The sequence below is a fragment of the Anser anser genome (assembly GCF_964211835.1).
Source record: "Anser anser genome assembly, chromosome: 4".
Classification (NCBI taxonomy): domain Eukaryota; kingdom Metazoa; phylum Chordata; class Aves; order Anseriformes; family Anatidae; genus Anser; species Anser anser.
Genome location: NC_139724.1, coordinates 31,560,036 through 31,573,265, shown reverse-complemented (window position 1 = coordinate 31,573,265; position 13,230 = coordinate 31,560,036). Strand labels below are relative to the sequence as shown.

Here is a 13,230-nt window from a genome sequence, read left to right as displayed (position 1 = left end):
GTTCAAACCACTTAGGGTTAGTATGCTAACCTCTTTGCAATCTGCCTACAGATTATCCTGTAGCCATCTAAAATACAAGGAATAAAAAATAAAAATAAAAAAAAAAAGAAAAAAATCCACAAAAGCCAAGAAGTCACTTGGATTCCTCCCCCCCCCCAAGGACTAGAAAATGGATAATGTCTTGTACTGTTTCACTTCCAATCTGTCTGTTTTCAGCTACTACCTCATGTGTGGACCACAATTTTCTTTAATATCCTGCACTAGTTGTGAATAGAGATAATTCATGTAACAAAAAAGGTGCTAAGACAGTATTCTTATTCTGCTGCACACTGGTATTTCTGGCCTTCCCCCCCGAAATGGAACAGTGGGACAACTTACTATTTCCAGGTACTTATAGTATAACACCACATGGAAACGGCCGTCAGTTCAGGGTCCTACTGCACTGGGCACCATACTCTCCAGAGCACACTTCCCTTCATAAAGAGGCACCCCATTGCCCCCACGTAGCGTACCAGCTCAGTAAGCATCCTACATTATACAGTACTGAGCTCTGCAGATTTTGGAGAACTTAATGCCTTAGTAATATTCACCTACTATTCCTCTGCAAACCCTATAGAGTATTTTAGCTTGGGAATCATTTTAGCTTAGTGATCATAAAAATCACATGTTCTTTCTACACAGATTAGTATTTTGTAGAAAACCAAAAACACTGGTGGAGCTCAGAGCTCATATCAACAGTCAATGCTGTAAAGAATTCTTTCCAGTCTACTGTAAGCTTCTACCTGTACTCACGCTGTTCACCATAGTCAGTGTACCTCTTTCTGCTTCTCTCAACCTATAATTATGTTTTTATCTTTGTTTTTTTCAAGCAGCATTTTCAATATTTAGTCTAGTATCCCGTAATGGTAATTTTTCCTTTATGCACAACTCTTATATCCTGAAATGCACCTTTGGCTCCAGTCAGTGATGTGAAAAATACTGGCTAAGCAATTTCTTAAGAATATTCAAGAGTAAATTTTAGAAATTTACTACACCAACAAAGACGTTCCTAAGGGACATTTTAAGCTTGCGAAGATTCTCCCAGGGCAGTGCAGGTAGCACCCCTTCCCTCCAGCACCCCCAATGACACAGCAGCATTACCCCCCTCTTCCTTTTTCCTCCTTCCTGCCTGCCTCAATGGAATATCTATGTGTATTTAAATTATAACACTTATTTCTTTTGTTCGGTGATGCAGTTACATATGGTCTCCTGCCTGCCACAGTAGCATGCAGGATTTACCAATCCAGCACAGACCATTTATCACAAAGTCCAATATCCTGCTTCAGGACAGGCTCATAATTGCTACTTGAATAGAAAGTGAAAAATCCCTGTAATGTAACTGAGGAGTTGCAAAATACTGCACAAGGCAGAAAAAACCTGTCCCCAACCCTAGCAGGAGATCAGTTTACACCTAAAGCATGAACAGAGTTTCCTCTCACTTTGGTTTATACCTAGATGTAAGTTTATGGTCATAATATTATGCAGACCTACTTTTAATCCACCCACAGCATATGAATCGGAGGCTAGTATGAAACAGTATTTCCTAATAATTGTTGCTAGTTTACTGGTCTCCCTGTTCTTGTTAGTGTCAGAAAGGGGAAGAGATCTATTTAGTTGACCTTGTAAACACCCCAGGACACTCACACATGACCATCTGTCCTTTTTCAGGATAAGTAATTCTGCTTTTTGCAATCTCACAGGCATCTTCTCCAATATCCTGATAATCTGACAGCAACAGATTGATGTAAATTGCATTATATATTTGCTGGTGCTGCTCTCTAACTACACCTTCATTTGAGCAACTTTGTTATAATGTTGATGCTAGGCAAAGAAGGCGACCACAGTGTGTAGCCAAAGGGAGCAAGAGCAGGAAGAAAACACAGGGAGGAAGAGGTGGGAAGAGAAAAAAAGAAAAGCTGAGTAACAGGTGAGGAAACAACTGTCTGCCTTGGAATAGAAGAGCAGGAATGCCTGCTATTCCTGCTGATGAGGCAGGAGAAAGCTGCCCATAAACCTGACAGCGAGCCTACGGGCTTAACCATACTTAGACTTCCAGTAACCAGAAAAAACCTCAGGGAAGGAGCACGTGCTATGCACAAACTGAAATGCTGAGACACTACCCACAGTAACTTCAGCTTGTGCTGCTGGGCCGGCCTTTGTAGCGCACATTTCTCTTGACATCGGGGACCGAGGAGAAGCACGCTGGGAGGTGCAGGTGGCTGCACCATGTGCCCACATCCCGGAGCTCGGGCAGCCATGCAGCGCTCCCAGCGCTCATTTACCTCTATCTGTTCAGGAGCAGCGGGGAGGGAGCAGGGGAACTCCATCAACAGTAATTGTTCCCAGAGCACCCCAGACAGAAGCAAGACCCGGCTGTGCCACGCTCGTTTTCAAAGAAAATAACTTCAACCCACGCCGTCAGAAACAGAGCCAACTACGGTAACGTGAAACAATTTTAGAAGCAATAAATTAGGATTAGGATCGTTTACAAAAATATTTTGATACTGTGGACACAGTTTACTTTATTCAAACAGCTCGCTTGAGATTGAGAGGACCAGGAAGGAATTTTAAGGAGCCTAAAATGTTTTCTAAGTCAACGAGTGTAGTCTCTGGTGTGAAAAAGGAGTAAGGGATTATGTCAACTGCCCACTCGTCAGCAATCACTCTCCTAACACTCATCTGGGCTGTGAAAATAGATTTTAAATTACTTGTGAAATAATAGCCATTATAGGGTCCTGTAGCAATGGCAGATTCTAAAAACGAACACTGGATTTACATTAATGGAGGAAAAATGTGGGTGGGCAAGAATGCCGTGACAGCCCCTAGGTTTGTGCAGCATGTGCTCCTGATCGTGGCATGCCACCTCCACTGTCCTCCCATTCAGGCCAGAGAAGCACCTTTTTCTAATTCCCTTTGTCTTCATGAGCTTTGATTTGCTTAGAGAGTACAGTTTTGCAGCTATAAACCATTGCTGTGGAACCAAATTTAATCTTTCAGAAGCTTAAGAACTGTGTTTTATAGAGCGGTCTCAGTTATAACTGCACTATACTTTGGTCTTCAAGTTTTTAATCTTCTTTTACTGTCTTTGATGTCTGCTTTGTTACATTTAAAAAATTGTTATCACACAAATGGTATCCAGAAAATTTTAATATGCAGTAGAGAACCTAAAAGAATACTTATAATTAGAAGCCAAGTTTGGATTACAAAATCTGGTATTATTTTTGTCTTGTGCCATGAGTTTAATCATGATTCTCTTTCCTTTCTATGAATCCATCTACTTCAAGTGTACCATGGCAATTGCATTGCAGAGTTTCAGCAGGGCAGGAGCTTAGGAAAGGCTTCACTCCACCTTGACCAGTCCAGAGCTTCCACCAACTGCAGCCTCTGCTGGGTATGGTACACACCTCTGCCAGCATCAACTACTGGCAGTAGTTAAACAGCAAAACGGGACCAGCTGAAAGATGAGTTACTGTACAAATGATCACTTAGTAATCAAAGAGACAATTTTACTGGAACCATGGGAAAGGCAAAAGAAAGGCCCTTCTAAAGTAAATAAATAACAGGAACCACAATTGTGTCCAATGAATGCAGAATAAGAAACAATTTTCCTTGTATTTAATTTCTGAAATGTGCCTAATCCAGACATACAGAAACAGATCCATTTACTTCTTTTGATGCAGAAAAACACTCATTTTTTCTTCAAAACATAAGAAACCAGGATGCACAAGTGTATTGGATTCCTCTGCATTCATTAAATTGAAATTATATTGCTACAATTGAACTCATATGAAAGAAATAACCTCTGCAGTTCTGATCTTTTTTCTTTTCATGTAAAAGAACAAGTTTTGGATAAACAAAGAACTCTGGCCCCAAATTAATTTAAGTTCTAAAAAACTTTGATTCCTACAGCCCATTCTCATCCTCCCTTTGAATCAATTCAGCGTTGAAGCCTCTCTTGAAATGGTACCGCTATTCAGTTGTCTTGCATCAAATGGAACAAGCAACTAAAAATCAACAACAAAAAATCAATCACCAGAGAAATTACTCCACCTTGACTCAAGTTTCATGGCATTTTCTACACACTGTTCCTAAAATGCCACCTTCCTGCCAGCTGTAAAACCTTTATGTTGCTACCAAGGACTTCAGCTTAAATCACTTGTTTCATAACAGTTCTTTCCTATCAGTATTTCAATTAATCTAAGGCACTTGAATACTAGAACTCCTCCTGGCCATTTAAATTATATGACCCTGTTTCAGATTTTGAATAAAAGTGATTGACAAGGAATTTATATGTTGGGGGGGGAAAAGGGTAAAAAGAAATTGTGTATTGAAGAATGAGAGCTCATATGCTTTTTTTATAATTTCAGCTATTGAATTGAATTAGTTTGATTAGTTGATGAATAATTGAGTAGTTTCTATCCAAATGGATCTAAATATAGAACACAGCTACAATGAATTTTAACTTTAATATGATTTTACTTTTGCTGAACTTGTTATATAGATAATGATGAAGGAGACATTTAAGTATCACAGATAAGTACAGTCATCTAAGCAGAACCCAGCCCATCTATGTGCACAGAATATCACAAGGACTTGGTGGCTGCAGTTGAACACATTGAAATTCCAAGGCAATAGCGGTAAGAAAAGAGCTTTAAGGACTGATCTTCACGGTAACACATTTGAAGCCTTAGAGATTCTGGGGGGATTCCTCACTGTTTTCTGAATTTTCAAATAGAAGTGGCAGCAGCAATCCCTCCAACCTTGAAATGAGACAGGAAAAAAAAAAGCCCAGCTACTTAGTGACATGGGTCACCATAAACATTATCTGCACCCATTCCTCTTTAAATACAGTTATTTAAAGGTCTTTGTCCAGTTATTCAATGCCAACTTAAACTTTTTACCTACCAAAGGGATAACTTCACCCTCTGTAATCACTGTCCTTTGAAATAAAAATATCCGCCAGAAGCATTTAAGACCATCAGACAGCAAGGAGACATCAAATGTTGAGAGGATGCATTTCATTTGGAATCCATGCTTGATAGTTTGTTCTTAGCACATACGTTAATACTGCCTCTACAATGCTCTCAAAGCAAAACCAGATAATATGAGGTTGTTTTTTGTTTGTTTGTTTTGTTTTGTTTTTCCCCCTGCAGGTTCCAGAAGAAAAAGATGCTGGATTTATTCTTTCATGCACGTGCTCTGTTGATGCAGTTAGGTGCTTCCAAGATGTGGGCCAAACAGAAGTGGAACACCAATCATCTTTTTTACTGAATCACATTGGAGCTGCAGCTATGCGTTTGTATTTTACTCTACAGGTTAGATGGAGAGATAATCTTGCAATCACAAGAAAGGAAGCTCCATGTGCTCTAAGTTACTCATTGGGTCTTATATTACACGGAAAGCTCCCTTTAGAAGATTATGTAACAAAATGTTTAGTCTTTTTATTGTGTTTACCATAACTCACCACTGCATAGTATGCATTTGACAAAATTTATGTCAAAAAGACAGCTAAGCAAATTTTTTCCTTCTTCATAGCCACTGACTACGGACAATGTCTTTATGTTTCTTCTAAATACACTTGTTTCAGCCTTGTTAGACTAAGTCAAATCTTCAAAATTTTTAACCCTTATCAACACTTTCCTAACACTACATTCAATAGGAACATACAGGACTGTTAAGCAGTTTGGATGATGGTTTCTGCCAAAGACCTTTGATGTTCCCAGAATGGAAGGGAACAGCTTGGGTGCAGTTCGGTCAAAAGACCTGAAGTGAAGGCAAGCAGCTTACAGAAACGTTATGGAAAAGGGAGGTAGCGAATTTATTGCACATGGCTCTGCATCTTAGAGCATCATCTTAATTAACCTCAGAGGAAGAACATTCCTGGAATTAAGAGTTAAGCATTTAATTTCATGTGAGAGGAGCGCAAGAGCCACAGTACTACTCAAAGATTTTATCCCATGTTACCACTGACAGCTGCCTTCAGGTTTCCTAATTTTCTTCAAGCAAAAGTTCTACATACTGCACATTAACCAGAGAAGTTTGGGGGTTCTTTCAAAACTTTTATAGTTCTCTAAGTGAAGCATTTACCTGCATCAACAGATTCACGTTTGCAGCTGCCAAAAGTCTCAAACAAAAACAAAGAAAAGCCTACAGAACAGACTATAGTTCATACTTGGAGTTATTAAAGGACTGAAGAGACATGGAAATGAATACACCTATCCTAAAATGAAGATGATGTTCAGGTGACATCAAGTATTCAACAGTCTGTCAGTTCCACATTCCACTTGTATATTGTAATCCTTATAATCTTATCTACAGTAATTGCACTTTGAATTTGAGACACATTTCCCTTTTATTAGATATAATAAAAGTCAAACAGACTGAAATCATGTGATAATTAGAAAGAACAGCTGCCACCACCACTGAGATGAACAACCATTGCCATTCTGTGCACAGCAAGGGTGAGTTTGGCGCACGTTACTAATGTAGGCAGGATATTTTTTTCTTTTCTTATTGCAGTTTTGTGATGTAACTCTGCGATGTACAACCCAGTCACAACATCAGACTGCCTGGTAAAGGCAAGCATAGCATACAGTGATAAAAGCTTTGTGATAAACTCCTCTGTGTCAGGAAGGCACAGATACAGCTTTCCTCCATGAAGACCATGTATGTTCTCAGAGACAGAAAGCAACAATTACAGAAACAAGCAACAATTGAGCAAAAAATCAATCCCTCCTGGTCAAGGAGAGTTATGGCACCTCCCCGATGATAGGAGCTGTCAGGCACAGAAGTCTAATGGCCTAATGATTAAAACAGCGTTGAGGGGCTAGCATCATGAAAATAATGAACTGTCACATCAGCAAAAGAAAAGTTGCTTTTCTTCACCAGAAAAGCCGGACATGCAGAATGTAAATCCAGTATGCCTCTGCTAGCTAGAAATTCCGTTATGTAAGGAAAATTTACCAGCAGTTCTATCATCTGAACAACGCTCCATGAAACAGCTAGGAGACTGGGTCCTTCTTTTGTGTTTGCTTCGCTTCGTGGGGAATTGTTTGCTCGTAACTTTTTTCTAAATCAAAGCGTACAAGCTGAAATCAAAGTGCACAAGACTGAAGTGACTGCATTTTGCAGAGATGTATGTACCCGTACCATCAACAAAATAATCTCAATCTATTCAGAAATAAATGCACAGATCTAGTTCCTACATAAAAAATTAAACATGGAGTGGAAAACAGCCATGCAGGATCACTCTGATCCAGATTCAGGAACCTACTTAACGTGGAGGCTACACTGGTACCTTCAAGGTATCTGCAAAGCATTACACTCATTCTAGATGAAAAGACCTCACAGAATAGCTAAAGTGTTGGAATTGACTTTTGAGAAATCCAAATGCAGAGGCCACACCAGTCAGATGTTGGCTTCTAGCCACAGAAACAGACAAAAATTTTGCCAAAGCTTCAGGACGCATCTAGGACATTTCTTATCACTGTTTTCTTGTTATAGAACTATATTAAGCAGTGTTTTATATGGCTAGATGGGCTTTTGTTTTACTTTTCCCCCTATGTATGAGCAATATTGGAATGACTGACATTTAAGAAGCTTTTAATTATCTTAAACAAAAATACTCCAGTGTATTCTCTCAGTGGTCAGATAAACTGACACTACAGAGCCTTACAACCTACAGAGGAGGCTTTTGCATTGCACAGAACATGTGTCCGGAGAAGCAGGTGGAAGAACTGAGAATATGGGACAAGGACCACTGTAGATGACACATCAAGTCCTGTCATACACTTCAGAAGGGGGAGAAAGATAGCCTGTTACAAACTGCAGGATGTTGGAAAGAAAGCCTAGCATTTCTGTGCTGCAGATTTTACCTGGTTTCAGTCATGGGCTAGAACTATAGGATCAGGCCCCTATAAGCTATAGAGTTACACTAGCAATAACACATTAAATGTCGTGCCTTTTTTTTTGTTTGTGTTTTTTTTTTTTTTCTTTGACACATAAACTTGGCTTTGGAGAAACCGTTAAGTACTCTGCAGAAACAATACTGATTTGTGCCTTTCAAGAGGGCAGAAACACGGTGGAGTCAAAAATAGCATGGGATGCAGTTAAAAACCCTTAGCTTTTCTACGGAAAGTACTGGAAAGAAGTTAAAATAATTTTGCTAAGAACTACAAGAGCTAAGAAACACAAGACATTACTTATAAGGAGATATTATTGTGATAACTTCATAACTACTACTGATAATGCAGTAACTTAATTGGCTTGTGTAAATTGTTTTACGCAATTAAACTCTTTGCACTTCAGTTATTTCCTCCACTTGTCAATTACTTCTACTCACTTTGCATCAAAAAAAGGTACACTTTCCCTTCCTTTAGTGAGATTGTTACTGAATTTAAACTGCAGGAACCCTACCTGTGTTTTCTCTTTTGGTTAAAAAACAAAACTTTTTTTCCCCCCCAGAAGGTCATATCTTCCAAGGCAAAAAGCACAATATGTCCTCAAAAGTGCGCATACCAGGATTTGCATACATACAACTTCCTGGTATCCACACACATGTATGAGCATGATAAAATTAGAAGGGAAGATTATCAGTGACTTATTACTGTTTTTTTGATTTGACTAGTACTTTTGTATTTGTCACCTTGTTAACTTAAAATAAATGTACTCCCATTAAAATAATATTCAAGTTTAATATTTAAAATATTTTAACTTACCTCACTTTTTTCTTTGCAAGTGGAAGAATGAGTCACCCTACCTGGATTTTCTTTCATTTGCCACTTTACTCTGCCATACGCAAATAAAAGATAAAGCTAAGTTTTCATTAAAAAAAAAAAATGTTGTGCAAAGGGAGTGCACTCATCTGAGCAAACGTATGCTTATAGTTCTTAGTATTTTATTATGTTTGACATGGCCTTGACAATTATTCCCTTCATTATTATGAAGATATCTGTCCATCTGTTGTGAACCTCAGCTTCCAAATTAAGAGTAAGTGCAAAAGTAACCTCTAAGAAATTCAAATTTGTAATCAAACATTGATATGTAATCAATGTTTGTAATCAGACATTGAAAAAAACAAGTGAAGACCAATTAATTAGAAAAACAGAAAGCAAGCATCAAATAAGCACACAGGTACTCAAAATCCAAAATGGAAAAAAAATAGAAAGAACTATTTGGAAAGGAAGGTCTTGTGTGAAATACCTCCCCAGGAACACATCAAAGCAGGATATGCCAAATGACATGTTTTATCTGTTAATTTACTGAAAGAGTTCAGACAATGCACCATTATTCATACATTCGTTTTTTTACGATCTGTTACTACGATGGCAGATAGATATGGGATAAAAGAGATTAGGATCTCTCCCCTTTCACCCACCCACAGGAAGCTCATACAACATCTGCCCCTACTGTCACAAAATACCTACAACGTGATCAATCAGCCAGCTTGGCCGAGAACTACATCCATCCATGTGCCTGTAGTGTCCTGGTTGTTTCTCTCCCAAGCTAAGTAGCCTTCAAATGCTAACCACAGGAAGGAAACACAGATTCGACAGAAACCTGTGCCAGTCATTTAGCAGACAAAATACTTACTGACGTCATGAAAAAAACAATACCATTGCAGAATATCAAACAATGAACTACTTTAAGTGCTGTTTTTCATAGAAAATTGAGAACTTGACCATTAAAGGCCATTAAAGTATTGTATGGTAGTTTTGTTTGAACAGAGATGCTGTACCTTGCGTCTTGACCTGAATTACAAATCATGTAACGTTGTTTACCCAATTTTTCTCTGTAAAATTAGATACTCATTCCTCTAACATTGCCAGTAGTATTTTCCCAAATGTCAAAACCTTCAACTTAGAGAGAGCGATATTAAACATTCCACATTTCTGGACCATTGTATGTCTGGGGCCCAGATATTGAATGCAGATAGAGGATGGGGGGACTCCAAAGCTTTCAAGCATGAAATGCTTTACTAGCACTGCAAATAAAATCAGAAGCCAATACCTTAAGAGATGCATTTTCATAAATATATTGACATGCAGGTGTCATGTTTTTGCAAAAGCTGAGCAATACCTTTGTTCCATCCCCCACACCTTCCTTCAGCTACTGCATAAGTTTAAGTAAAAGTAAACTTACTTGCAAATGTCATCTTCTGGGTCCTCAAGCCCAAATCTTTCATCAAAAGTAAGCTGTATCCATACGTTTTCATCTACTGCTACTAATCTCCACACTAGTACAGTGTTGCGCGGGTATGTATGTGGAAACTTGGGGCTGTGAATACTTCCATTAGTAGTCACAGTAATTATCTTCTCATGCTGAGGATCCTGCACTCCTACAGTAAAGAGAGAAAACATGCATCAATATTGCATTTCTTCTCCTTTTCCTAAAGTGTCTCTATAACATGCACAGAAAAAGGCCTTTTGTTTTGTTTTCTTCTTCAAAGGAATTCCTGCATGGAAAAATACATATAGTAACAACAGACAGAGATAAATAATATTTTGCCGGCAAAAAGTTATTCAAGCCCAAGCCTCAGCTGATGTTCAGAAAGCAGAACACTAGTTCAAGTGGAGGTAAGAGAAATGTGGCTGTATAGTTCCTTAGACTCCAACACTTGAACCCAAGACTGGAGTCCTACAGAAGCCCAGCAACCCAAGGGACTGCAGCACACAGGCTGCCAATGGCTTCAGGCATTTGTTACTGGAAACTGCAGAGATCACATAAGGTACAGGGAGAGATCTGCTCACACCTCACACCTACCACAGAAGGACTGGTTTCAATTTGTCTCTAGTTAGTGGAGACTCTTATATTTGTTGGGTCTGGTGATAAGGATTTTGATGGCTGCCTCCCTGCTGAGGGCTGTATCAGAACAGTTATCTTGATACAGGAACAAAGCTGGGACATGCTATGAGAAAGTCACCAAGTATACGAAATTACACATTTACTGACAAGCCCCAATAGAGGGCATTCCGCAAAATTCTTCAGCATTGTTAAGACTACAAAACACATGTAGAATTAAATGCCTTATGTGGCAGCAAATAAATTCAAAAGAAATAAGCCAACTACTTTTGATTTTAAAGCACACAGGAACAATGAAACTGCTTTAAAAAAAAATAAATCTCTTCAAGTGATGAATTCACAACTGCGAGTAATTACCAAAAGGAAAGGACTCCTTTGGTGTGCAGTAGCAGGGACTGTCAGGGACACACAACAGCTCTCTTCACAATACCTCAAACAACCTCATTCCCAAGTGCCCAGCATTCCCAGGAACTCATACTCAGCAGCTGGAATCAGCTTATGGGGGGGGTTTAGCTGCAAACAGCAGGCATTGACCTAATCTGCATACCTTTCAACATCATGACATGCAATTACAAGATCCCTAATTGACAAAATTTAATGCCATAAGCACATCAAAGCATAAAAAAAAGCTATAACACAAAGCTTCTACTGTATTTAACTTTTTCTTAAAATGTGGATACAGGCAGGTTTGACATTGCAGGCAGTAAATCATAGAAATCATCAGTTACCTAATTAATTTTAGTAACTAAATATGCTTGCAGTTTTATACTGGAAAGTAATTCACATAATTCTCTTTTTGACAATTCATTTTATTCTGCAGTTAGTTACTTCATTGCTGTTTGTTTTATAAGCAGCATTATGATGAAGATACATTTCGAGCTATGTAAGATGTCTATGCTTCAGTCTACAATGAAAACATACACTGCAATTGTTCCTTATTATAGCTACATGTGAAGGCTGACAACTAAATGAATATATTGCAAGAAAAGAAGGCCACAGAAACAGCATTGCAATTTTAAAAGAATTAATCTATACTTAAATGTAATTTAAAGTCTGACAGACTTTTGCCTTCTATTCTGATGGACTCATGCTTTCTACTTGTGGTATGAAAATGGAAATTTTTCTTTTAAGTGGAATTGCTGCTTACATAAACTTGATGGAGTGTGGTTTTGCCAGTATCCACACGCAGTTACACAGAACTGACAGTACAGTCTTGTGTACACATAAGGGAGGACAGCATGCAGTAATAAGAGAAAAGCACAAAGAAAGGAGGCATGAGAGACAAGGTTCCTAATTTAGACACTTCCCTGGGTTTTTGTTAGCTGAGTCACAAGCATTTTTTCTCCAACGTATAGCATGTCAGCTGAGATCTCCACATTAAACACAGCAGCCAACAATAATAAGTGACTTTCCCAGTGACCGGTACACCAGAGTGTTATTTCCAAAGTATGCAGAGGAACACCATTTCACTGATGACACTATATTCAGTGGTTCTTTTTGTCTTTAAAAGCACACGTGGGATTACAAATCACATTATATCTCACAACATGGTGTTTCCTTTTCCACCATCAATACAATGATAACCACAGCACTGCAAGTAGTCCAGGCATATCAAATGAGAAGTCACTAAAAAGGGCAAAAGAACAAAAAGGCATATTGCAATTTAGTGAACAGGACGTGCCTTCATTTGTGAAGGAAAAATGTCTTTTACATACAACGTTGTTCCACAAAAACATCACATTCTCATACACATCACTTGCTCCATTTCAAATATTTGCTCTTGCACAGTGGAATTTCTTCTCTTACAAAAGAATTATTTTGTATGACTACAAAGGCAAGTAATTGCTGTCACTGGAGATTTAAGCTTGCTATTTGTCTTCAGATAAGCTGCAATATTCCTTTTTATCCATTCTACGTAAACAAATTGTACCACCATACCATAAAAAGCTAGACTTCTCCTGAGTTCATGCATGTTCTGAAAATTTCTTTTGAGTAAATTGTGTAAAGAGCACAGCCACCTGAACTCGGCTAAGTTGACACTATAGTGCCTATTTTTGTGTGTGTGCGTGTGTGGAATGGCTTTACAATTACTGCCTTTATTTTTAGGGATAAATCAATCCACCTTACACTTAAAAAGGAATAACAAATTCAGCCAGATTTACAGCAATCGGCTGTGTAACTCCAAAGATATATACATCAGTCCCTGTTGCCATGACCTGTCTGCCTTTCTATTTAGCAACCCCCACCCACAAAAAGAAATATATATATATATATTATTGCACAGACAGCACTGATCAACTCAAAAGCATCTGTCTGGGTGAGCCTAAGGCAGGAGAGGCACCATCCCAGCTTGGGTGCAGCACTATAACATGACGGAAACCAGACAGACAG

At 38.6% G+C, this 13,230-nt stretch overlaps 1 protein-coding gene across 2 annotated transcripts in view; it reads right to left on the bottom strand.

Annotated features, from left to right (window-relative positions):
* Positions 1–13,230, bottom strand: part of PDGFC (platelet derived growth factor C) — a 120,870-nt gene that overhangs the window by 40,566 nt on the left and 67,074 nt on the right. For both annotated transcript variants that reach the window (XM_083835113.1, XM_083835112.1), the window contains exon 3: positions 10,180–10,375. In XM_083835113.1, the coding sequence (XP_083691239.1) occupies positions 10,180–10,375 (196 nt within the window). The remainder of the gene's footprint in view (positions 1–10,179; positions 10,376–13,230) is intronic.